Source organism: Dendropsophus ebraccatus, chromosome 14, assembly GCF_027789765.1.
Source record: "Dendropsophus ebraccatus isolate aDenEbr1 chromosome 14, aDenEbr1.pat, whole genome shotgun sequence".
In the NCBI taxonomy this organism is placed as follows: Eukaryota; Metazoa; Chordata; class Amphibia; order Anura; family Hylidae; genus Dendropsophus; species Dendropsophus ebraccatus.
The window spans coordinates 65000567-65027661 of NC_091467.1; the positions used below are offsets into that span (position 1 = coordinate 65000567).

Here is a 27095-nt window from a genome sequence, read left to right on the forward strand (position 1 = left end):
CGTTCGCAATAGATACAAACGCAATAGCGTATAAATAGCGAAGAAAAAACTATCGCAATTACGATCATAAGTAACGATTATCGTTCCATGGAAATGAGTGAACGTTTTCAGGTCTTTCGCAATAGGGGTCGTTTGAGATCGTTAATCGTTAACGATTATTCAAACGATAATCGTCAGGTGGAATAGGGCCCTCAGTCTGTGATCTTGTCTTTTTCACACCTTGGCCATCCTCTTTGACGAATCTCATTCAGCCCTTGGTGACTGATTATGTTTACTTTTTACCACAGTTTCCAGGAGACCAATAACGCTTGGCACGGGGGCTGTCTGGCACTGGCAGAGCTGGGTCGGAGGGGACTGCTCCTGCCTTCTCGTCTCCCTGACGGTAAATGCTCTACTCTACTATTACCTGTAGTTTTATGTTTTATTGCTGACGTTTGCCCTTGACAAATACCTAAAGTTTGGGGTGTGAAGAGGAGTATAGGGGTCTCCTCTGCATCTTCTGAGGCCTTGTGTGACCACCCTGTCCGTACATGTAGTGAACGATGGGAGTTATTCTGGGCAGCACAGAAAAGGAAGTCAGTGATCTATAACCTGTGGCTCTCAACACGACTTGTCGTTATTTACTGACATCCAGAATGCTCCTTTAAAGATGTGTCAGTATAAGTAAAATCATGGCCTGTGACCTTAATGGGCACGAGCAGCTTCATCTGCATTGTGTAAGCTTGAACCCGCGCCATGTTTACAAAAAGTTCTTCCGAGAAGCTGGTGTGAGGCTAGCCGCAGGGCCTGCAAGTACCGACTCGTCCCCGACCCTGGTGGACAGCACTTGTATAGTCGCTGAAGGTGACCGTGAGGTGGGGTAGAATGCTGTTGCGGTGTTGCAACTTTGTGCTCTGTAACCTGCAATACCATTGTCTGCAGCCACATTCCTCCGCAGGCTTTGTCGCCTGTAGCTATCTGTAGGTGAGCGCTCAGTTTGTCTTGCCTGTGGCTAAATAGCAGAAAAGATGTACATTGTGGGTGGGTGAGGAGATGGGCCGTCATCACTGCTATTGTCATCTGCCATATTAGTCTCAATGGTCTCCACACCCTGGCGACACCTGTTTCCCCACCGCCAGCACCCCTCCTTCCTCCACCACAACCTGTTTCCTAACACGGAAAGTAAAACTAAGTAGTCGGCTGAGATGAATAAGTACCTCCAGCCTCCTGTGTAATTGTAATATCTCTGTGACTTGCACCATACATTTCCTTTATCCGATATTAGCTCTGCTGTATGTGGCGAGCTTGGCTTTGCTTTATTTGGCGAGCTTGGCTCTGCTTTATGTGGCAGAAGAGTATGTGGCACATTCGGCTCTGCTTCATATGGCACACTCGGCTATACTATATGTGGCACGCTCGGCTTTGCTGTATATGGCAAGCTTGGCTCTGCTCTATGTGGGGAGCTTAGTTCTGCCGTATGTGGTGAGCTTGGCTTCGCTGTATGCGGCACGCTCGGCTCTGCTTTATGTGATCAGCTTTGCTCTGCTGTATGTGGTGAGCTTGGCTCTGCTGTATGTGGCGAGCTTGGCTCCGCCGTATGTGGTGAGCTTGGCTTCGCTGTATGTGGTGAGCTTGGCTCTGCTGTATGTGGTGAGCTTGGCTCTGCTGTATGTGGTGAGCTTGGCTTCGCTGTATGTGGCAAGCTTGGCTCCGCCGTATGTGGCCCTCTTGGCTCTGCTAAATGTGTCGCGCTCGGCTCTGCTGTATGTGCCAAGCTTAGTTCTGTCGTACGTGGCAAGCTCGGCACCGCTGTATGTGGCACCCTTGGCTCTGCTGTATGTGGCACCCTTGGCTCTGCTGTATGTGGCACGCGCTTGGCTCTGCTGTATGTGGCGAACTCTGCTCTGCTGTATGTGGTACATGCTCGGCTCTGCTGTATGTGGCGAGCTCGCCTCTGCTGTATGTGGCGAACTCTGCTCTGCTGTATGTGGTACGTGCTCGCCTCTGCTGTATGTGGCTGACTCTGCTCTGCTGTATGTGACACTCTGTGCGGTATGTGGCACGCGCTCTGCTGTATGTGGCTGACTCTGCTCTGCTGTATGTGACACGCGCTCTGCTGTATGTGGCATGCTCTGCTGTATGTGGCACAGGCTCTGCTCTGCTATATTTGAAACGCACTTGGCTCTGCTGTATGTGGCATGTGCTTGGCTCTGCTATATTTGGTCACTCGCTCAGCTTTGCTGTATGTGGCATGCTCTGCTGTATGTGGCAGGTGCTTGGCTCTGCTAAATGTGTCGCGCTCGGCTCTGCTTTATGTGATGAGCTTGGCTCTGCTGTCTGTGGCATGCTCAGCTCTGCTGTATGTGCCAAGCTTAGTTCTGTCATATGTGGCAAGCTCAGCACTGCTGTTTGTGGCACTCTTGGGTCTGCTGTATGTGGCACGTGCTCGGCTCTGCTATATTTGGCACGTGCTTGGCTCTGCTGTATGTGGCGAACTCTGCTTTGCTGTATGTGACACGCTCTGCTCTGCTGTATGTGGCACGCGCTCTGCTGTATGTTGCATGCTCTACTGTATGTGGCACGGGCTCTGCTCTGCTATATTTGGCAAGCACTCGGCTCTGCTGTATGTGGCATGCTCTGCTGTATGTGGCACGTGCTTGGCTCTTCTATATTTGGCATGTGCTCAGCTCTGCTGTTTTCTGTAAGGTAGGCATTACATTTTTTCTGACACATTATTATAGGAGCACACACTTATGTTTTAGGTGAGCAGCTACCCATAACCCTTTTCTTTGTATTTGGTAATCGCCAAAAGTGCGAGTGAATGATGTCAAAGTCAGTGAGTGAAAAGTAGCATAATAGTCATCTAGGAGGTCACAGACAAAGTTACAGAGTGGTAAGAGCAGCACAGAGTATTTCAGGCATGGAGTGTACTGATGTTACATAATAAAATGAGCAGGGTCCCCAGCAGCACAGAGTATTTCACTAAGGGAGTGTGCTGATCTTTTGGGAAATCCATTGACTATTAAATAATGGAAGGAGCAGAGTTCCAGCAGCACAGAGGATGTCAGGAGAGGAGTGTGCTGATCTTATAGGGGAGGACACATTGTGAAAGTTACATAGAGGAAGGAGCAGGGTCCCAGCAGTGTGGATTATACTGATCTTTCAGGAGGTCACAAGACACTGCATAGTGAAGCAAGCAGAGTCCCACGCACCCAGAGAGAAAGTACCAATCTTGTGCAAGGTCATGGAATGACAAAAATATAGTGGAGGGAGGTTGCAAATGTGTGTGTCCACCCATGTCATACACGTTTTACCCATATATGTAAGAAATACACAAAACAAAAAGTTATCTGAAATATAGCATTTATTGATTTTTTTTCAATTTATTTTTTTTCTTGTTGCTTTTGTGTTTAGAAGCTGAACAAACAGCGTCAATGCATAAAAACATGAAAAGGTCAGAATATACAGAGCGTGTGTGTACAGCGCACATGGCTGACGTTAGCCCCTCACCCTGCAGCAGTGCCTGCTATACTTTATACAAAAATAAATATTACCAATATAAATAAATTTCAGTCCTGACCCGTATGCTGCGCGGAGGGAGGGAAGCGGGTGGGGGAGGGGGGGTTGGCGCGGAGGGAGAAGGTCGGTGTGGCAGCTAAATATTAGCTTCATCAATAAGTCTGTAGACCGCGCCAAGTCCAAATACAAGGGTCTGAATAGAGCAGCTTTTCCCTTTATAGTCTTTGAGGGGATGGGACATGTCCTACGACATTCTGTGCCTCTTTCTCAGGGTGAAGACTCTGTTGCACTCAGATGTTTTCACTTTTTTAGCAGTCGTTTTCACCACATCTTTGGGGCTTTCCCTTTTCTGACCTCTCGGTTTGCTGTGGCATTCCTCCTTCTGGTCACTTAGAGCATTTACAGCAGATTGCTCAGGTTTAGTGCTCTGAGTTTCTATATTGTCCTCCTCCACCGCCCGGGCGGCCGGAACGGGGCTGTACGATGCTAGCTGGCAAAGGGCCACCGCTGCCGACTGCTTTTGCTCATCACAGTTTTCCATTAGCGCCTTGACGTCTGCCATTTTGACACTCTCTGCGCTCGGGATTGGAGACTCTTCCGCGATGGTTGTCCTGCCGGAGTCTTTGACAGACAAGTTCAGCGGCATGTCTTGTTCTAGCTCATCTTTCTTGGAAAGGTTAAGCGGCCCAAATGCATCATCGTCGCCACTTGTTGATGTCTCACGGTCAGGGGTGGACAAGGCGTCTTCATTCCCAGAGCTGCAATTAGAAGAATTGGGACAGGTTAAGAACCAGTTCATTCACCATCATCATTCGACCAAATGATTCCACATCTCCCATTACTAACAAGTTAGGATATCTTTATGGAAGGAGTGAGATAAGAGGCGGCCAGGACCACTCATGTTAGGGAAAGCAGGGCACTGGACAAGCAAGAATTCAGCTCGTTCAACCAGTTTTTTTTTTTTCCCCCTTCTACCATCGAAATCGACATAGATCTATTGTATATGACAAATTGCTTGTACTTACCATGGAGAATCTCCTCTGCTCAGCGATGGTTGGGAGTCTGTGCTTTTCCTTACTGGCTTAAAGGCTGTAAGATTTTGCCCCACACCGTCCCACTTTCCTGGGGTCGAGGTAGATTTGCTGGAAAGGTCGAAGATTCCTTCAAAGCCTTGACTGTTCTGAGTGAAGTTTGTCGGGCTAGGCCTGCCGGGGGAGCCGGTAGCAGCACTGGCAGCCCGCGGACTCATCTTCAGGCTCTCTCCTTCATGCTTATGCTTTTCTTGGTCTAGAAGCGCTTCTTTTTGACTGTCCATTTGCTTTTGAGATGGGTCTAAGGAGTAAAAAAGCGGTGGGCTGGAGGTTGGGTAGAAGAAAGGGGAAGTGTCCATGGTCGATGCTGTAGGGGCCTTGGTCAAGCCATGAGGTAGCTTGAGACCATAAGGTAGATAGGAATGTTCGGCCGATCTGTAGAAGCTGTACGGCATGGTCGGGCTCTGATGGAAGGGATGTAGCAGTCTATAGTCAATAGATGGGTTTAATGGTTTCGGCAAAGAGAGTCCCGAAGATTGAATGGGGTGAGGACGGAGGAGTCTGTGGTCGTGAGAGCCGTATACTGATAGCACTGAGGTATCATACATGTATGGGAGGACAGCTGGCACCCCCGTCTCATAGTATTTATAGTCTGATATCATTGGACGGATGTAATGCGGGATTGTTGGCTTTGGCCCAAGCTCATGGGAGACCAGTTCTCCTGTTTTCCATGGGGTTGTTAACCTTTGGAACGCAGACCCCTCACTATGGACTCCTTTGACTGTGCCAACTGGCGGCATGATTTCGGGTAGATGGCTTCTTTCTGTTCCAGTCAGGTACCTCTGTTCGCCAACTGGCATAAAGGCTGAGGGCCTCCCAATGCCCTCAATAGCTATCGGCTTGGGAATGGGGCTGTGCCCAGTTGGCGAGGGTATAGCTAGGTCTTTGTGGCTGACAGGCTTTTCCTGAGCGGTGGCCTCCTTGTTTTTAAAGTCCACATTGTCTTTGAGGTCATCTCTGGTGATGTCGTGATGGGCTTTAGCATCCAGCTGTCCACCGGCCATAATAGGTGTGGGCTTCACAAACCCCTCGGGGGATGACTGTTTGGGCTCCATAGCATTAGACTTCGGGCTCTTGACCGCTCGGTCTTGCTCCGTGACGAGGGTGATGGAGTTCTTGCAGAGCCCGTACTTCATGTGGTTGAAGAGATGAGATTTCTCGTTGCAGGTGAATGGGCATTGGAAGCACTTGTACTTGAATGGCTTCCCAGGAGGTCGGGGAATGTAATGGGGCTTCTTAGGCTTTCGCTCCTTCACTGCTGACATTTCCAAGCCTTCTGGTTGCCCACAAGTTGCCTCACTCGTTTTCTTATCTTGGGTTTGACTCCAGTTCTCCCAACCAAACCACTTTTGGGAAACCTGTTGGTCCAGAGTCGTCCTCGGTGCAAAGTTCTGTATCTGCAAAAAAAAAAAAAAAAGGAAAAAGTTAGGAAACTTTTTGAACAGTAAAGTTTTTTTTTTCTTTCTGCATCTCAGTAGACGTCTACCTTCTGTGTAGCTCCTAGGGATTTCATTATGACTTTGCTAATCCGCATACTTGACTGTATGTCTTAAAGTAGGGCGGCTGGGCAAACTGGCTTAGCAAGGGGGTAAATACTTCAACACTCCCTCATTGTAATAGGAGGGTGATTGACGGCCCTGCAAACCAGAGAGCTTCGAGGGCAGACCTGCAATTACACTACTTGCCCAGGACATTAATATCTGTCAGTAGGGGGCGATATAGCAGGAAAAAAATAATTGTTTCCCTGCCCTATGAAGCTGTAACTCATATGAAGTATGCTGAGGGTTGTAGTTTCACTACAGGTGAAAGTTTGCTAAAGTATTGGATAGAAAAAAATCATCAAAAGTTTGTAATACAAGCAAATATTAATTAAAAAAATGTAAGTAATTTTCTTTTCTTTTTTTTCGATTTTTTATTTATTTTATTTTTTTAAGATTTGCTTCTTCCCTGCTGTTCCAGGTAGGGTGAGCAGCGCCTCTCATCCCTCCTCACAGCTTCCTTGTGCAGCGTAGATACAGCTTGTACTGGCACGTCTCTATTTTCAACGATACTCAAGGCGTGAGAAAGTGGTGCTGTACAGTTCTCATGACTGTGGACTTAAGATGTGTTACGGCATGGATTATAAGAAAAAAAAATTGGGGGAGAAAAAAAAAAGTGATTTCACCACTAGCTCCGAGCATCACGATTTTAATGATGATTGTTACAAAACCTCTGACAGATAACTCTTGAAAACATAGAAACTAATTGCCTGCGAGCCCCGGGGCACCAATTTCTAAAGAAACGTCTTTATTCCCTTCAAGTGGTTAGATCGTATTAGCGCTGTGTGAAGACTGATTGGGGGAAAAAGCTGACGACTGGAAAACCAGAGCTCCAAAGGCAAAGAAAAAGCTATAAAATGTTCCTTTAATCTGGTAAATCAGTGCCCCTCCAACCTGCTGCTCTCCAGCTGTTGCAGAACTACAACTCCTATCATGCCCTGACAGCTGGAGGAGGGTCTGCAACAGCTGGAGACCGAAGACATTGTAGAGGCATGCTGAGAGTTGCAGTTTTGTAACAGCTGGAGAGCCACAGGTTGGGGAGCATTGTGGTAAAATATGTCTACCATGGGTATTGGGATAAAAATGAAGAAAAATATGGTGGCCTTAATTTCTTAATAACCCAGAATGTTCTAGATAAATTAACAAAAGTGGTAGAATAAAAGCCTTTTTTTTTAATTACATGTTTATAAATGACCTTTTTTTTATTTATTTTTCTTAAATTTTCCTTTATTTTTTTTATGCAAATATATATTATTTGTTTTATATTTTATTTTAGATATATATTTTTTACATTTTTGCATGTATTTTTTCGATTTATTTGTTAATTTTTTTATTTATTGTATTGCATTTTTTTGTTTAATTTTGTTTTATTTTATATCTATTTTTACTTAGTTTAGATTTCTTTTATTTTTTTTATTTTTTATATCGCTTATTTACCTTTTTTTAATCTTTTCATCTCCTGTAAGTATCTTCTGCAGCTCTTAACCCTTTACAACCCCCATTACATCTGCAGTGGGCACTACACATCCCAGATTGACTCTTATCGGGGCATGCTTGGGCTTGTAGTTTCGGGTCCGCAGACCCCCTACCTGAGCTGATAATACAGGATATAATGGGAATACTCTTGGCATTAAGTGCTGGATCTGATTGATAATAACAAGCTGCTAAATGCATTTTAGCACAATGGAGATATGCAAACGCTAGGGACTAACACTGTTAGTATCAGGCCGGGCAGCAGGTAGCAGCCCTGACATGCCTGGCTCAGTTTCTTCTTGCTATTCTCTGGGTAGACCCGAAAGTGCCAGTGCTAATGACCCCCTTTGATGGTGAGCGTTGTCACAACAAACAGCAGAGCAAGCCATCTGAGGCCCGGGCTGTTGTCACCTGAAGGTTGCCCCTTTGCATATCCATGGCCTAATTCACTTGCAATTGCATCCCATTGTCTACTGATACATGTTTAGTTTCTGTCTAATTCTTCTCAGTTTCTACCAAGTTCTTACCAAACTTTCTCTTTTTCTTTTTACATAAATATATTTTTACATAAATAATATTGTAACATTTTATCAGGTAATATCCATGCTTAATATCTACTTACCAAAACACGACTGGGTTCCCTGTCTGGCATAAGTAGTGACAATAAAGGGAGTGGGTAGATTTTGGGTAAGGGCATAATCTCATAAAATCTGTGATGTGGTATTGATTGCATAACCCGGGGACAGGCCGCCGTCACCCTGCCGGTGTGTGGCGCAAGCGGAGTTTCAGTCTCTAGTTGCTGTCCGACTAGTTAGACTTGTATCCCATGAGTATGTAAAAATAGATGTCTAGATATAGATAGATGTATATGTATGTAGACGCCATATGTAGGGCCATCCCTAATGCTCACAAACCGTCTATTCCTAAAAGCCAAAAAAATACGACACACCGGTACGTATAAAACAACCCTGACTATGGAAATACATTACACCTGTCCTATACTCCATACAAGACACAGTCCCATGTAACTGTAAGCCTCTGTAATTGATTTAGAAGTATCCACATAAATAATACCGCACACTAGTACATATATATATAACAAAAAATACCGAGCACACTGCCTACAGTAATACATTACACCTGTTCTATAACAAGACACAGTCCCATGTAACTACGACAAAACGTCATACACCTAAGTCTCTGTATGAGACCATACTCGATATCCCAAGTAATTGTATAAATAATACCGCACACTTGTATATACATAATACGCACTGACTACAGCAATACATTACGCCTGTCCTACACTCGGTACAAGACACAGTCCCATGTAACTACGACACAACGTCATACACCTAAGCCTCCAGCCATTTACACAAGTTTCGGGTATCAGAAATTTTTTTACAAATTTAAACCAATAAAAAGTTATAAAATACATGTTTTATTAAGCTTAGATATCATCTGTATCCAAGAAGGGGAATTAAATACAATTTAGAAAATATTTCGAAAAAAAAAAAAAAGTTTTTAGATTTTTTTTTTTCTCCTCTCCTTTTTTTTTTTTTTTTTTTTTAATTTGTTACATGTCTTTGCTAGCTCTTCTATTAGTTGGAGAAATAAGTCTGGGCAAAGCACCTGCTGGAGACAGGGAGCAGCCCTGAGACTGACAGCAGGTTCAGGTAGAGGGATGATATAGAACTAATAATATAATAGACATAGTATAATAATATAATAGAAATAGTATTATAATATAATAGAAATAGTAACATTGTATCATAATGCAGGTAATAGTAAAAATGAGTATAAAGCTGAGAGGAGTCCTTACCAGATGGAGCTGAGCTCTCCCTGAGACTGACGGCTGCTGAAGGAGGAGAAGGAGAAGAAGTACCTGTTCTCTGACTTCTTACAAGGAAGACTGATCAGCGCTGTCTCAGAGGGAGGGATTTAAAGTCCAGGAGTTGCAGCCTGAGGCTGTAGAGATGCACCTGATATTCCTAGTGCCCCGAGCACCAGAGCATTGTGTGCACAATCACCAGACTAAACCCTCTGCCCTTACATGCTGCAAACAAGGGGGAGGACACCACAGGTCCCCTAATCCGCACAACCTGTAACGTGTAAGGTGCCTGCCGACACTTCACAAGTGCAACATGTCACTCAGACAGGAGGAGATTATTATGAGTGTGCTTGTATGTCTAATGTCCATGAATATAGATAGATAGATATATTGAATATATATATAATATTTAAAAAATAAATTTATATGAACCCCCCCCCCCAAAAAAAAAACCATATATATATATACACACACACACACACACACACACACATATACATACATATATATATATATTTTTTCTTTTCATATCCATTTATTTTTTCAATAATAAATGATAAAAAGTCAATATATAAACCAAAAAATTTATATAATATTATATATATATATATATATATATATATATATATATATATATATATATATATATATTTGTGTGTTCTCTGTTATATGGTTGCTATTCGTTCCTTAAAGAGGTTGTGCAAATTCAGGGCTCCAGACTAAAAAATTTACCTGGGAGCCATTGGCTCCTAACCTGAAAGATTTAGGCGCCAAATAGAATATTTGCTCGCCAACATTTTAAACCATGTAAAATTAATGTTATGTTAAATGGGACTTACTGTGTGCAGAGGCCACGGCAGCATCCTCCTCCTTTAGATCCTTTCTTTTCTTAGTTTGAAAACGTTCAACATGGAAACTTGCAACTTGACAACCATATACAGTCTGACTCAGTACTTCAGCTTCACTTGGCTAGCCTTCTAATGAGGCTTACTCTTCTGAACTTGATCTTAAAGGGAACCTGTCACCCCCGTGCCGGGGTGACAGGCTCCCAACCCCCCGTTAGAGACCCCTATACTCACCTCATCGCGCCGGGTCCCGCTTCTGAAGATGGTCCGGTCACGGAGATCTCAGCCGCTGCAGCCCGGCGTGCGCTGAGAGATGAGTCCAACGCTCATAGAGAATGACGGGAGAGTCCAGTGCTCCGTCATTCTCTATGAGCGTTGGACTCATCTCTCAGTGTGCGCGCCGGGCTGCAGCGGCTGAGATCTCCGTGACCCGACCATCTTCAGAAGCGGGACTCGGCGCGATGAGGTGAGTATAGGGGGTTCTAACGGGGGGTTGAGAGCCTGTCACCCCGTCACCGGGGGTGACAGGTTCCCTTTAAAAGCTTGCAACAGTCTATACATACTGAGCTAGACTTATGACTGCAGCCATAGTGACCCCCCACAAGATGTGTATATAGATAGATATATCTCTCACCTAGTGACTAATGCAAGTGACCCCCTACAATACAGACACCTGAGGGGCCCTGATAATAATAATTGTGCATATATCTATCTCCCAGTGTCTGCAGCCAGTTTGCCCTCCCCTTATAGATGGCCCCCTCCCCTTATAGATGACCCCCTCCTTTTATAGATGACCCCCTCTACCCCCATTATAGATGCCCCCTCTCCCCCCCCATTATAGATGCCCCCTCTTCTCCCCCCCTTATAGATACCCCCTCCCCTTATAGATGGCCCCCTCTCCCCCCCTTGAAGATGGCCCCTCTTCTCCCCCATTATAGATGCCCCCCTTCTCTTCCCCCCATTATAGATGCCCCCCCCTTTCCTCTATGCTAAGCAGTATTTAAAAAAAACAAACACACAAACTCACCTGACAACCCGCTCCCCCAGCGATCCTCTTCTTCTTCAGGCGCTGTACCCGGCTGATGCGCGGCTGCTGAGGGTGTCCCATCCTATCCCCGGCAGCGCGGCGCTTCATGAGCTCCCTGTACGCCGGGGCTGTGACTTCTGACACAGGAAGCGTCTCTGACGTGCGCTTCCTGTGCCGGAAGTCAGGGCCCCAGGCAGCTCACTGATGCGCCGCGCTGCCGGGGATAGGATGGGCCCGGACTTAAAGAGACAGCGCACCGCCGCCGGGGCCAGTCGCAAATGGCGCCTAGATTAATAAATCTGGGCGCCATTTGCAAAATGTCAGTCGCATTGGCGACCATTTTGGTCGCCATCTGGAGCCCTGAAATTATTTTTATTTTTCTAGTAATTCCCTATTGCCCAAAATAGGTGCCTGTCCTTTGCTTCACGTATGCCAGTTAAGAGGGTTTTCTTGGATTAGAAAGACTTTTTATTTTCAAAAACAGCGCCACTCCTGTCCACAGATTTTATGTGGTATTACAGCCTGGCCCTATTTAGTTCCATTTAACTGAGCTGCAGTACCACATACAAACTGAGGGCGAGAGTGGCGCCATTTACGGAAGAAAACAGCCTTTGCTAATCCTGCATTTGAAATTGGACAACCACTTTAAAAAAAAAAAAAATTATTATTATTTCTTTGAACTCTTGCTTATATAAATGTCTCTGGACAGTGACAAAGTGCTGTATGAGAGCCGCCCATTTTCAGTGTTCTTCCTCTGATGGGTCAGTGTGTAATATTATATGACTGACTTCACATCCATTATTATAACCCATCGTTAATGTTGCAGGCAGTGACCTTCTCCTGCATGTTACATTGGCAATCATTATTGCAGCCATGATGGAGCAGTGATTGCAAAACCTGATCTCTAGCTGTTGCAAAGTTTCAACTCTTAGCATGCTGGGAGTTGTAGTTTTGCTACAATTGGGGAGCCAGAGGTTGGCAGTCACTGCCCGGGAGAATCCATACGACCTGCAGAATAAAGATTTTTATTTGTAGACATTTGGCTATTTAATCATCTGTATTAGTTTTCTTCCTTGGTACTTTATGATCTTTATTCTGTGTTTTATGATATTTGTGGCTCCTATATAGACAACAAGACAACAAAAACAGTTATGCAATGAGGCAGGAGAGTTCAGAGAGGAACCGAGAGGTGACAGATCAAGGGGGCACACCCTGAAACCACAGGGTGGAAACAAAGCTTAGGAGTAATTGTCTGCAGTTTTACTGAGCTACAAGGGTAGTGGAGGCTTGGATGAGACTCCCAGTGGAGGTGACAGGTACTGAGCTTGGTGCTGAGGGTATTGTGTCTAGTGTCAGCGTGTCATTATCCTGTACCCCAAGTGTCAGCGTGTCACTATCCTGTACCCCAAGTGTAGGTGTGTCATTATCCTTTACCCCAAGTGCCACTATCCTGTACCCCAAGTGTCATTATCCTGTACCCCAAGTGTCAGCGTGTCACTATCCTGTACCCCAAGTGTCAGTGTGTCATTATCCTGTACCCCAAGTGTCAGTGTGTCAGTATCCTGTACCCCAAGTGTCACTATCCTGTACCCCAAGTGTCAGCGTGTTCTTATGCTGTACCCCAAGTGTCAGTGTCACTATCCTGTACCCCAAGTGTCAGTGTGTTCTTATGCTGTACCCCAAGTGTTAGCGGGTCACTATCCTGTACCCCAAGTGTCAGCGTGTTCCTATCCTGTACCCTAAGTGTCAGCGTGTCCCTATCCTGTACCCCAAGTGCCCCTATCCTGTACCCCAAGTGCCCCTATTCTTTACCCCAAGTGTCCCTATCCTGTACCCCAAGTGTCCCTATCCTGTACCCCAAGTGTCCCTATCCTGTACCCCAAGTGTCCCTATCCTGTACCCCAAGTGTCCCTATCCTGTACCCCAAGTGTCCGTGTGTCATTATCCTGTACCCTAAGTGTCAGTGTGTCATTATCCTGTACCCCAAGTGTCACTATCCTGTACCCCAAGTGTCACTATCCTGTACCCCAAGTGTCACTATCCTGTACCCCAAGTGTCACTATCCTGTACCCCAAGTGTCAGCGTGTCACTATCCTGTACCCCAAGTGTCCCTATCCTGTACCCCAAGTGTCAGCGTGTTATTATCCTGTACCCCAAGTGTCAGCGTGTTATTATCCTGTACCCCAAGTATCAGGATGTCACTACCCTGTGCCCCAAGACCCCTTATTGTTTCCATAATGATCAGATCCTGTGTTCCCAGTCTTTCCCTAATGGCCCTATTCCACGGAACGATAATCGTTCATAAACTCGCTCAAACGACCGCTCGTTAACGATCAATAAACGACTATTTTTTGCGAACGATTACACATTCAATCTAGTGGTAATGTGAACGATAACGATTATTTTGCGGTCGTTACATGATCGTTAAAACGTTCGCTAATTGTTAATTTGAATACAACACACCTACTTTTTAGACACATTTTACGAACGATTTAACGATTTCTAATTCAACAAAACGATTAGCGAATTATCGTTGGAAGACAAACGATTTTTTTTCGACATGTTGAAAAACTTTTGAGAACGATTCAACGACCATTTTGCTCGAGTCGTTCGATCGTTTTCATCAATTCAACGGAACGATTATCGTTAACGAGCGGTCGTTTGAGCGAGTTTATGAACGATAATCGTTCCGTGGAATAGGGCCTTAAGCTGAGGTTTTGCTCCTGTGTTTACAGTAAGTGTCGTTCCCTGATCCATCCCTCCCCCATCTGCGGCCATCACTGCTGTTACTGTACATCTCCCTGCTATTATCCACGTGTTCATACCCCAGAGAGCAGTGGAGAGGCTGATGACAGACGCCTGTCACCCCATCTCCTAATAGCTGCCTTCTCCTACTTCACGTGGGATCACATCAGAGTGAGACCATACTGGACCCATCAGGGCGGGGGGTATGCATCTCATTACACAAACAGCACTGGTCAAAAAAGGAGGTGGAGATAGGGCCCCATATATCAGTTATTAGAATGGGGCCACACTTGGCTATGCCCACCCTTTAAGCAGCAATCGGGGGTCTTCTATGGTTTCGCTGTCCTTTGGCCCTCCAGCTGCGTCAAAACTACAATTCCCATCATGCCTGGACAGCCAAAGCTTTAGCTGTCAGAGCTTGCTTGGAGCCGAAGCCGAAGAACACTCTTCTTAGTGTTACGTTAGCCATGTTAGCCCACCACCATGACTCTCTCAGGGCCCACGTTGATATCTATTAGAGCCCTTGGGGCCTATTCCTTCATATATTTTTAAGGCTTTTAGTTAGTTCCATAATCTTGGTTGATTTCCCCAAACAATTTTGAACTAAGAGTTTTATTTTTTATATTTTCTCAGTTTTTCTTAATTTTTTTTTTTTAATTTCCTCTAAGGGCCCTGAATCTGCTTGTAATGAATCCCGGCTCCCTTTTTATCCCCTGAAACTGGCAACCTGTGAGCGTTAGAGCGTGAGAAGACAGAACGCAGGGTTTAGAAAGCGAAGTTCCAGTGAATGTGACACAGGATTTGATGAGATTACAGGCATTAGAGGACGGCACCAGTCTCCAGCCCTAATGGGGATTTACCGGGAAGCCATGTTTTCCTGATCCTATTCCCCCCTTGGAAATGAGGGATTTAGATTAATCTCGTCTGATCAGGATAACTAGGACATACTCAGGTTTTTTTTTAATGTTTTTATGTAATTGTTGTGACTCGTAGATCCTTTAATTTTTTTGTCCTGAAGACAAACATTTATTTCTACAAGAAACAGGTGTTTGTGTGTCCTGGGCCGCTGCCAGATATCAGGACACATGGGAACAAGACTCCGCTCTCCTCGTCTGACCTGATAGGGGTTGTCTGTCTTTTTCACAGTTTCACATTTTTTTTTTATTCAGTTTTTTATGGGTTTTTTTAACCTTTACAGACTTTTTTTTTTTTTTTTTTTTTAATTTTCTACCTTAATTTTTCTTAATTTTATCACAAGTTAAATCTAAAACCTATAGAAGTTTTACTATTTTTATTTTTTTTTGCCTTTTATTCTATTATTATTTTAAGTTTTGCAGTGTTGCTTAACATTATGACTAGCAAAAGTTTTATTCTATGTTTTCATTATTTTTTTCTGAAATTTTTCACTGGGAAGAAAATTTATTTACTGCTTCCAAAGTTATTTCTTTTTAACCCTATATTCTATTTTTAACATTTTTAGCAAATCATGTGGGGGGGGGGGGGGGGTAGAGGATTATCAGTTTATTGTATCCTATTTTTTTCATATATATATATATATATATATATATATATATATATATATATATATAATATATATATATATATATATATTCTTTTTCCTCTCAGTTTTGCCAGTTTTATTAAAATGAACACAATGTGGACTATTTATTAGGTAGTTAATACCATTTTTTTCCCCCCCTTTTTCTAACTATATCACAAATTATTATTGGAGGGGGGGGGGGCTTTTCTTTACTATTGATCATCTTATATAGGTCGCGTCCACAGACATGTTGGGTTCTGGTTGTCATGTTGACAATAGCAGATGCCCTGGGGGACTGGGCACATGACTCAGATGCACTGTCCTCCTTTCCATTGTTTGTTTTCCCCTCTACCCCTTACAGTGACCCATAGTGTTTTTAGGGTGCGTTCACACTTACAGGATCCGCAGCAGATTTGATGCTGCACATATCAGTGTAACTAAATGACTGAACACAGCATCAAATCCTGTACGTGTGAACGCACTTTTTAATATGATTTATCTAGCGATAGGAGCTTCCCACTATCATGGTGAATGGGTTAAACTGTATCCGTCCCCCATAGCAGACTCATAGTCCGTATCCATGGTGCTTACACTCTTCTCTATTGGATATAATAGAGATTTATATCATGTCTACAATGGGGTCGGAGGTGACAATCTGTAGTACTAGTCAAGTTTAGGGTGTAAATAAACGCCCTTTTTTTGTAATTTTCTTTTTATGGAAATATCATTTTTTCTTCTTTATAGGTGATGTTGTGCTGTGTAATTGCAGACAATGATCGAAATATCGTTCGTGTGTTGTTAACCGTTGATTTAAGGCCCTATTACACAAAACGATTATCGGTCGCATTCAACAGCTGATAATTGTCTTGTGTAATAGAAGGCAACTATAAGCTGGCATAAACGATGTCGGCTGATCGTTGTAGTCGTTAAAAGACAAACGACTGTGATAGCAGCGATCTGCTGCCGTTACTTCGTGGAATAGGAGTGGTGGCAGCAGACCGCTGACGGCGCTCATTTGCTCCTCTCATTCGCCTCGTGCAATAGGGGCTTTAGGTCTGACCCTAAAATCATCGTTAATCATTTGCTAATGGTTTGTTGTAATTCCACATTCGTTCATTAATCTTCAGCGTAATGGTGCGTTTACACGGATTATATGACAGATTTTTGAAGCCAAAGCCAGGAATGGATTTGAAAAGAGGAGAAATCTCAGTCTTTCCTTTATGACCTGTTCTCTGCTTATAGTCTGTTCCTGACTTTGGCTTCAAAGATCTGTCAGATAAATCTCTCTGTGTGAACATAATTCCAAATCGTTCCTCCTTTAGCTGGGATAAGAAGTAGTAAACAATCGTAGTAACGATTTTAACTAACGACTATCGTTCTGTGTAATATGTTGAACGATTTCAGGTTAGCGATAAACAATCTCGTTTGTAATCGTTAATCGATAAAAATCGCTTTGTCTAATAGGACCCTTACTTAGTGGATAGACCAGAGTTCTTCAGAAGCACAGGTTTGGGGCAGAGCAAGAGTACAGAGTGCAGTCTTTATCTTCCCTCCAGATGAGCGTGGTGCTTTCCTTAAATACTCTGTGCTGCAGAGGGGAGCCCGCATCTTCCACTTTGTAATTGTGTCACCCTCCACAAGATCCGCACACACCTCTGTGCTGCCGGGGTCCTGTATCAGCTGGAGATGATTTTCCTTTCTCTACCACACTCCTGTACTAACATCTTTTGTGCTGTTGGGACCCCGCTCCTTTCATTATTTAATAGTCAATTTATTATTTCCCACAAGATCAGTACAGTCCCCTCCTGAAATACTCTGTGCTGATGGGACCCTTAATGTAACTCTTCCCCTGTGACCTCCCCAAAAGGTCAGCTTACTCCTCTCCTGACATCCTCTGTGCTGCTGATGGACCTTTATCATCTTATATGTAATTTTCGCCATAAGATCTCCCCTATAAGATCAGTTTACGCCTCTCCTGACATCCTCTGTGCTGCTGTGGACCCTGCTCCTTCCTCTGTTTAATTCTGTGTCTCACCTCCAACAGGAACGGCACACTCCTCTCCTGGCATACATGCAGATCTTATGCAGCATCCCAGCAGCACAGAGGATGTCAGAAGAGGCTTGTACTGATCTTATAGGGGAGGTCACAGGGAGAGTTACATAGAGGAAGGAGCAGGGTCCCAGCAGCACAGAGGATATCAGGAGAGAATTGTGCTGATCTTATAGGGGAGGTCATAGGGTAAGAGTTACATAGAGGATGGAGCAGGGTCCCAGCAGCACAGAGGATGTCAGGAGAGGAGTGTGCTGATCTTATAGGGGAGGTCAGAGGGGAAGAGTTACATAGAGGAAGGAGCAGGGTCCCCAGCAGCACAGAGGATGTCAGGAGAGAAGTGTGCTGATCTTATAGGGGAGGTCATATGGGAAGAGTTACATAGAGGAAGGAGCAGGGTCCCAGCAGCACAGAGGATGTCAGGAGAGGAGTGTGCTGATCTTATAGGGGAGGTCATAGGGGAAGAGTTACATAGAGGAAGGAGCAGGGTCCCAGCAGCACAGAGGATGTCAGGAGAGGAGTGTGCTGATCTTATAGGGGAGGTCACAGGGTGAACGTTACATAGAGGAAGGAGCAGGATCCCAGCAGCACAGAGGATGTCAGGAGAGAAATGTGCTGGTCTTATAGGAGAGGTCACAGGGTGAGAGTTACATAGAGAAAGCAGTAGGGTCCCCAGCAGCACAGAGGATGTCAGGAGAGGAGTGTGCTGATCTTTGAGGGAGGTCACAGGATGAGAGTTACATACAGGAAGGAGCAGGGTCCCCAGCAGCACAGAGGATGTCAGGAGAGGAGTGTGCTGATCTTTGAGGGAGGTCACAGGATGAGAGTTACATACAGGAAGGAGCAGGGTCCCCAGCAGCACAGAGGATATCAGGAGAGGACTATGCTGATCTTATAGGAGCACTGACTGTTCCCCCGATTTACTGATTCCACAGCAGTATTTTTATTGGTTTCTGTGTTTGCCCCCGGTCCCCCCCCCCCCACCACCACCACAAAAAAAAAAAAAGGTGTTCGGAGCCCCCATGTTCTGTTGTAAATGTATATTTAACTCAATTTAAAAAAAGAAAAACAAATCTATTACATTTTTTTTTACCACTGACCCTGGAACAATGGCGGCCATTCATGCCTGTGGACTGTGCAGAGTCGGCCAACATTGGGATTACTCGGAGGGCTGGATATTCGGGTGGGTGACTGGTGAGGTCAGGACCGTGCTAAACCAACAAAAACCATCCAGTCTTGTATTTCAGGTTTTTCATATTTAAAAAAAAAAAAAAAAAAAAAAAAGGGCATGAAAAATCATCAGATCTGGAAGGACCCAGCCCCAGACAGTTGCCATACCTATGGTGCTCACTCATGGAAGTGCTGCTCCACTTTTTGTTACATAGACATTGCCACTTTCTTTTTTTTCTTTTTTTTTTTTTCTTTTTTTTTTTATTTTTTATAAAATAATAAATTTTAAATTTTTATTTCGTAACTGACAAAATATCTATTTTTTGACTGTAGCTTTAAGCTGCCGGTGTAACCTAGATGTCTACATGATGGGGGAGTGTGGGAAATCTGTGGTAAGAGGTGGTAAACCATGGCTCTATGCCACGGCTCGCTTGCTGAGGTCTCCGTGTTACAACCTGCCAGGCTGTGCACAGTGTGGGCGGGAAGCAGCAGGTGCGTTTTAATACCTGTAGGCTACAGCTAATAGGAGAGGATCAGTTCCTGCACCGAGGAGGCTCAGCAGGTGGAAAACACTCACGGACTGCGGGGAAAGTGCCAAAAAAATGGAAGCAATAAATGGCGCACAGGTCACATGATCTGAATAGCGGTGACTGAGATGCAGGAAGTTATGTGTGGGGTTCTGCACTGATTCTCAGCCCTGTGGGTGGGATGAGCTATGAGTTTTCCTAACATCGTGAAGAGGTTTACTGACGTGTTTTGGTGTTGCGGGTCTAGTACGTGTGAAAAGCATGTCAGCATACAAGTCCTCAGATATGCAGCAATGTAGTGGGGGGGCAGCCAGAGGTGTAACTGCAAGCAAGCATTTTATAGAAACATGCAAACATGCATTTTGGGCATGGATGCACTATACAGCTGAAATGCGTTAGTTTCGGTGGCTTATTGAAATATAAAGCAGTTCTCAAAAAGGGGTGAGTTACTACACAGTGAGGCTCCCCGAGGTGCTTGTCAATGCAGTTGAGGCAAGTCGTAAAGTAGTCCGTGCGCAAGGCAAGACTAAAATGCGTTGGTAGATCTGTATGTGACCCTGATGTCGTGCATAAGGCAGCGGAGCAGACACACAACAACCCTCACAGACACACCGGCGGCTGTTAAAGCAAGCAGTCCATACTCATGGCATCACTGAAACGCGTTGGAAGCTCCTTTCTGTTTTAAATATAGTAGTAATGTGGATTTCCTTAGTGAAGAACACGTACCTCACACATGGAGTAGCCATCAAAAAGAGACAAGTGCACAGGCAGGTAAGCTGACCTGCATCGAGCCCCACAGACACTTGCAGTTGTGTTTCGGACATGTTCGCACTATGTTCACTACTATAGTCAAAACAGAACCAGATATATTTTTTTACACATTTCAGTTATGTTATACCACGAGTACGTACTACTTGTTTACTTGTCTGAAACAATTGTGCAAGTTTCTCTGTAGGGCTCTTACTGCTTCATGTTTGAGCTGCAGGGTAGCTATAGGTAGAGCTTATCCATGCGTTTCAGCCATGCCCAAAATGCATCTAGTTTTCTGTCATGACTATAGCGGTAATAGTGATTTTTTTTTTTTTTCCACAGGGACCACATTCTTAAATCCGCAGCGATATGGCCTCTGTATTCGGATTGAAAATACATTGTCACTGCAGATTAAAAGTCCGCAGTGAGGCCATGTTCACATGGCGTATAGGACCGGCCGTTCCGCTTATCGTACGCCCGCGTCAGGACTCCTCACAGCGCACAATGAAGCTTGCGACCGGAGCCGCTCGCTTCATTGTGTGAACTGAGAGAGCTTTCTGCGGCCGAAATTCATTGAATTGCGGCCACAGAAGACTGACTTGTCAGTTGTATGTGGCGCCGTATGGGATCCCGGCTGGAGCATATACGATGTGTATACGCTCCAGCCGGGATCCCATAGGAGGAGAGGCAATGTTTATTGCAACAACGGCCGTACTTTTACATAGTGTGAACAAAGCCTGACAATGTAGAGGCCATAGGGCATAACCGTACTGTATATCGCAGCCGATTCTGCTTGAAATCGGATGCGGTACGCGTGAAGAAGAATACTACACAAATGTAAAAATGCGTCTGTGACACATTTCAGACTTTTTGTTCCTTTTAATACATGACTGAAATGCGTCGATAAACTTCTGTCTGTTATGGTAGGTTTTTTTATTTAATAGATAGATTCACCTTCACCTCCACCCCATCCTGTTGTGGCAGCGGTAAATGTCCGCCCGCAGACTGTGGCGATGATAAACAGGCTTTAGCTGTGTACCTGAAGCCTGGGCGGGCCGTGCTGGGCGTGTGACATCTATGATTATTATTATTGTTATTATCATCAGATGGGTTTTGATCCTGCTGCTTTTCCGCCAAGCCTTATTAGGTGTTCCCCGTATATGTCAAGGCGAGAGTAACGCGTTTCCGGTGCTAAGCCATGTGATGATTATGTCCTGTCCTCGCCTAGGTGTCTGCACTCATTTACTGCGGACCTAATTGCTTTATATAGGCGTGTGGATATATATATAGTTCTATCTATATCTGTATATCCTGTGTTATAGCAGCTGCGAATTCTGTTCACAAATCAGGATAAACAGAAGTATACGTTGAAGTTTACTGATCTTTCTTAAAGGGCCCCTCCAGCCTTCCATCACCAGGCACACAACAGGTTGGACCGATCCGGCGTGCACTTGCCGTCTGCTTTGTTTAAGTTTGATGCCCAGAGGCTGTTCTACATTTTGTGACAAGTTCTGCTTTGCTTGTTCCTGCTCTGTCCGCCCCACCGCTGGTGACAGATTTATTACCGTTTATAGTCCACCAATCCATTCTATAGATTGTGGTGGTTATATGGCTTCTAATGACCTCGGCCACGTTGTCCTGACTCCTGGAGCCTAAAAATAGCCGGAGCGGAACCCGTTTATTAAGTAGGAGTCGCCCTCAGATTGGCCACTTACCCGAGGCGTTAGTGCGGGACCTGTAAATAGATGACCGTGAGATAACAAGCCTGTGATGGTTATTAAGCTCACTATTGCTTAAAGGGGTGGTTCACTAAATTCTTCTTTTATTTTAAGTGAACTGGTGCCAGAAAGTGCCAGTGATTTGTAATTTACTTATATTAAAAAAAAAATCTCAAGACTTCCAATACTTGTCAGCTGCTGTATGTTCTGCAGGAAGTGGTGTATTCTTTCCAGTCTGGAGAGCAGGAGAGGTTTTCTATGGGGATATGCTACTGCTCTGATCAGTTCCTGACATGGACAGAGGTGGCAGCAGAGAGCTCTGTGTCAGACTGGAGAGAATACACCACTTCCTGCAGGGCATATAGGAGCTGATAAATACTAGAAGATTAGAGATTTTTTTTTTAAGTAAATTATAAATATCTGGAATTTGCTGGGAACAGTTGATTTAAAAAAAAAAAAAATTGTTAGCAACCCCTTTAAATAACAATCCCATAATGTACTTGGCTGTTGGATTTGCTGACAGGAGGGTCTCAAGCGAGGCAGATTTCAGCTTCCTTATACACCCAGACTAAAAATTGGGGTGAGTTGTCCCCTGCAGAAGGAAACGACAGGTAGGATGCATCTCAAGTGGAACAAGATCTACCGTTGATATTCTCTTAGGGGAAAAATGCATTCTTGGGCCAGTCGGACGACATTTTGCGGAGGGCACAAGCCGGGCTAATGAGCGCTTTCTAGGTATACAGAATTCTGAGGCCACAGGGCACTAGTTACAGTTCCTGTAAGTGCTGGGGCTTCTGTGGGGGTTGTAGTACGTGCTGTGTAATCTCTACAGCATTGTATACCTGTTTTTCCTCAAGGCACTAAAAATTTTTTTTAAATGTTAAAGTTGAAGGAGGGTGTCTTGTTTCATAATACAGCTCCATAGGCCCGATCCGTAATCTTTTGTGTCTTCAGTCCAGCACGTGCAGATTGTTCAAAATTCTAAGAACTTAAAGGACTAAAAAGTTCCCCTACGTTAAAGTTGAAAGAGGGTGTTCCTCCTCATTATACAGCTCCATAGGCCCTATAAGTAATCGTTCGTGTCTTCAGTCCAGCACTTATAGGTTACTAAAAGGTCTAAGAATTTACCGATATAGATATATATATATATATATATATATATATATATATTCCCCTTTATAAGACGCACCTTACTATAAGACTCCCCCCTTATTTACACAACTAAAAACAGGAAGTTTTTTAAAATGTTTACAAACTTCCCTGGTGGTCTAATGCAGTGAAAGGGCAGAGTTTATTGAATTGACAGGGCCACTTTAACGCTCTCTATGACTGTATATTATACCCACATGTACACAGCTCTGCTGCATTCACAATATACACTCAGCTCTGCTGCATCATACACACTCGGCTCTGCTGCCTCATACACACACTCAGCTTTGCTGCATCATACACACTCGGCTCTGCTGCCTCATACACACACTCAGCTCTGCTGCATCATACACACTCGGCTCTGCTGCATCATACACACACTCAGCTCTGCTGCATCATACACACTTGGCTCTGCTGCATCATACACACACTCAGCTCTGCGGCACCATACACACTTGGCTCTGCTGCATCATACACACATTCAACTCTGCTGCATCACACACACATTTAGCTATGCTACAGCATACACACTCAGCTCTGCTCCATCATACACACACTCAGCTATGCTACATCATACACACTCAGCTCTGCAACATCATACACACTCAGCTCTGCAACATCATACACACTCAGCTCTGCAACATCATACACACTCAGCTCTGCAACATCATACACACACTCAGCTCTGCTGCATCACACACACACACACACACACACACACACACACACACACACACACCTGTGATACAAAAACATACCCACTGACACACACAGTGCTACTACCAATATACAGATACACTCTACTACATCACATACACACACAGATCTGCTACATTCAGACATACACAGATGGACAGACATTTGATACAGATTGTCCCTACTTACATAGTATCTCTCTGGAGCCCTTTTCACAGGTATCTGACTGATCACATGACTGTTACATCACTGAAGGTCCTGCAGGTCCATCAGCTTCGCTGTAAGTTCCCTGCGGCTGCTTCATGCAGGAATACAGAGGCAATGCACATCACCATCACATCCCTCTCCTGCACTGATCTCACTGATCGGTCACTGGCAGCCATTGCTTTGTGGAATAGGAGCGGCAGCAGCAGACCACCGCTATCTCCTGTAGGCTCCTGGACCTTCTTTAGCAGCCCCTCCCGCAGCTCCTTGCAGGCCCCCCACTTGCTGTCATTGCCTGTAGTAGCGCTGGCAGCGAGCAGGAAACATGGAGCAAGCGGGCGCTGATCTAACAGGTCGGCTGTCCCTTGTTCCTGCTGGTCGGCCCGTGTAATAGATTAAGATTCTCCTAAATGTTGAAGTTGAAAGAAGGTGTCTCTTCACTGGATAGTCTCTATAGTTTTTTTTTTTATTATTTGTATAGCGCACACAAATTCCGCAGCGCTTCACCTATATGTATGTTTTGTTTTTTTTATGTGGGAGGAAACCGAAGTACCTGGAGGAAACCCACACAAACACTGAGAGAACATACAAACTCTTTGCAGATGTTGCCCTTGGTGGGATATGAACCCAGGACTCCAGGGCTGCAAGGCTACATTGCCAACCACTGAGCCACCGTGCCTATTATATTCTTGTACGTAGGGGCAGTATTATAGTAGTTATCTATGTACGGAGAAGCGGACTGCACCACCCATGCAATCTCTGACACCTGGGTCCGAGGTGAAACAAACCGGCCGTGTAACCCCGCTGAGACAATATCAAGCAGTGGTGCTCCACTGGTATGAGACGTAATGTGAATACAGGAGAAGCACAGAAGCGGGCACTCACCAATATGTTATGTCTACCACCTGTGAGGACGAGTTTGCTCCACACCCCCTCCCTGCAGGTCGTGAAGTTACCTCTAATAAACCAGCCTGAAGACACAACATATTGGTGAGTGGAGTTAGCGGACATATCGGTGTGGAGTTAGCGTAGGGACCCGTGTGAACCAGGGGACCTGCACGTGGTACACGGGGCTATTATGGTTTGATCAAATTATATACAGACACCTTGGTGTTGTTTTTTAAAATAGGCCTAGCAGCATTATTATCAGGCATAGATGGGATGTACAGCCGTTCCTTTGTCTCCATGTTGTGTATTATAGTAGTTATATTCCTGTATATAGGAGCAGTATTATAGTAGTTATATTCCTGTATATAGGAACAGTATTATAGTAGTTATATTCCTGTATATAGGAACAGTATTATAGTAGTTATATTCCTGTATATAGGAGCAGTATTATAGTAGTTATATTCTTGTATATACGGGGCAGTATTATAGTAGTTATATTCCTGTATATAGGGAGCAGTATTATAGTAGTTATATTCTTGTATATGGGGGGCAGTATTATAGTAGTTATATTTATGTATATAGGAGCAGTATTACAGTAGTTATATTCCTCTATATAGGAGCAGTATTATAGTAGTTATATTCTTGTATGTAGGAGCAGTATTATAGTAGTTATATTCTTGTATATAGGAGCAGTATTATAGTAGTTATATTCTTGTATATAGGAGCAGTATTATAGTAGTTATATTCTTGTATATAGGGAGCAGTATTATAGTAGTTATATTCCTGTATATAGGGAGCAGTATTATAGTAGTTATATTCCTGTATATAGGAGCAGTATTATAGTAGTTATATTCTTGTATATACGGGGCAGTATTATAGTAGTTATATTCCTGTATATAGGGAGCAGTATTATAGTAGTTATACGAACTGGAGAGAGTGGAACGGCTGCACATCCCATCTATGGCTGACACTATTGCCGCTAGGCCTATATTAAAAATCAACACCAGAGTGTCTGTATATGAATTGATCAAGCCATATTGCCCCGTGTACCACCGCGCAGGTCCTCTGGTCCACACGGGTCCCTACGCTAACTCCACACCGTGTCGGTCAGCGACCGCCAACCCCGCAAAGCGTGCACGTGCAGGGAAGGGAGGCCATGGAACGGCCCTGCAACCCCAATGTCACAGGACCAGACCCAAAAAGCCCCACCAAAACCCAGCCAGCACCACCGGCGGGGAAGGCTGCCCCCAAACGACACAAGTATGGATATGGTATTACACTTACCATTGCTGCTCTCACAGAATGGGGAAGACATAGGGTCCAGACATGTGAGCACAGACATATCCTGCTAATTTTGGTCATGTGGGTCTTATAAAGGAGTGCTAGCTGTTCAGAGAGGGAGAATTGTGAAACACGAACTGGAGAGAGTGGAACGGCTGCACATCCCATCTATGGCTGACACTATTGCCGCTAGGCCTATATTAAAAATCAACACCAGAGTGTCTGTATATGAATTGATCAAGCCATATTGCCCCGTGTACCACCGCGCAGGTCCTCTGGTCCACACGGGTCCCTACGCTAACTCCACACCGTGTCGGTCAGCGACCGCCAACCCCACAAAGCGTGCACGTGCAGGGAAGGGAGGCCATGGAACGGCCCTGCAACCCCAATGTCACAGGACCAGACCCAAAAAGCCCCACCAAAACCCAGCCAGCACCACCGGCGGGGAAGGCTGCCCCCAAACGACACAAGTATGGATATGGTATTACACTTACCATTGCTGCTCTCACAGAATGGGGAAGACATAGGGTCCAGACATGTGAGCACAGACATATCCTGCTAATTTTGGTCATGTGGGTCTTATAAAGGAGTGCTAGCTGTTCAGAGAGGGAGAATTGTGAAACACGAACTGGAGAGAGTGGAACGGCTGCACATCCCATCTATGGCTGACACTATTGCCGCTAGGCCTATATTAAAAATCAACACCAGAGTGTCTGTATATGAATTGATCAAGCCATATTGCCCCGTGTACCACCGCGCAGGTCCTCTGGTCCACACGGGTCCCTACGCTAACTCCACACCGTGTCGGTCAGCGACCGCCAACCCCGCAAAGCGTGCACGTGCAGGGAAGGGAGGCCATGGAACGGCCCTGCAACCCCAATGTCACAGGACCAGACCCAAAAAGCCCCACCAAAACCCAGCCAGCACCACCGGCGGGGAAGGCTGCCCCCAAACGACACAAGTATGGATATGGTATTACACTTACCATTGCTGCTCTCACAGAATGGGGAAGACATAGGGTCCAGACATGTGAGCACAGACATATCCTGCTAATTTTGGTCATGTGGGTCTTAT

The 27095-nt window shown here is 44.8% G+C and overlaps 2 protein-coding genes across 5 annotated transcripts in view; one reads left to right on the plus strand and one right to left on the minus strand.

The window, feature by feature from the left end:
- Positions 1 to 27095, plus strand: part of TBCD (tubulin folding cofactor D) — a 133971-nt gene that overhangs the window by 35599 nt on the left and 71277 nt on the right. For both annotated transcript variants that reach the window (XM_069954040.1, XM_069954039.1), the window contains exon 14: positions 288 to 382. In XM_069954040.1, the coding sequence (XP_069810141.1) occupies positions 288 to 382 (95 nt within the window). The remainder of the gene's footprint in view (positions 1 to 287; positions 383 to 27095) is intronic.
- On the minus strand, positions 3326 to 9558 carry ZNF750 (zinc finger protein 750). 3 transcript variants are annotated; one of them, XM_069952103.1, is made up of 3 exons: positions 9423 to 9558; positions 4524 to 5986; positions 3326 to 4256 (listed from the first exon to the last, which is right to left on the minus strand). In XM_069952103.1, exons 2-3 carry the CDS (start codon positions 5852 to 5854, stop codon positions 3743 to 3745), a joined length of 1845 nt encoding a protein of 614 aa, XP_069808204.1. In that variant the 5' UTR covers positions 5855 to 5986; positions 9423 to 9558; the 3' UTR covers positions 3326 to 3742. The 3 variants fall into 3 exon arrangements, with proteins under 3 accessions (XP_069808204.1, XP_069808202.1, XP_069808203.1); XM_069952101.1 differs by lacking the exon at positions 9423 to 9558 and adding an exon at positions 8223 to 8292; XM_069952102.1 differs by lacking the exon at positions 9423 to 9558 and adding an exon at positions 6076 to 6128.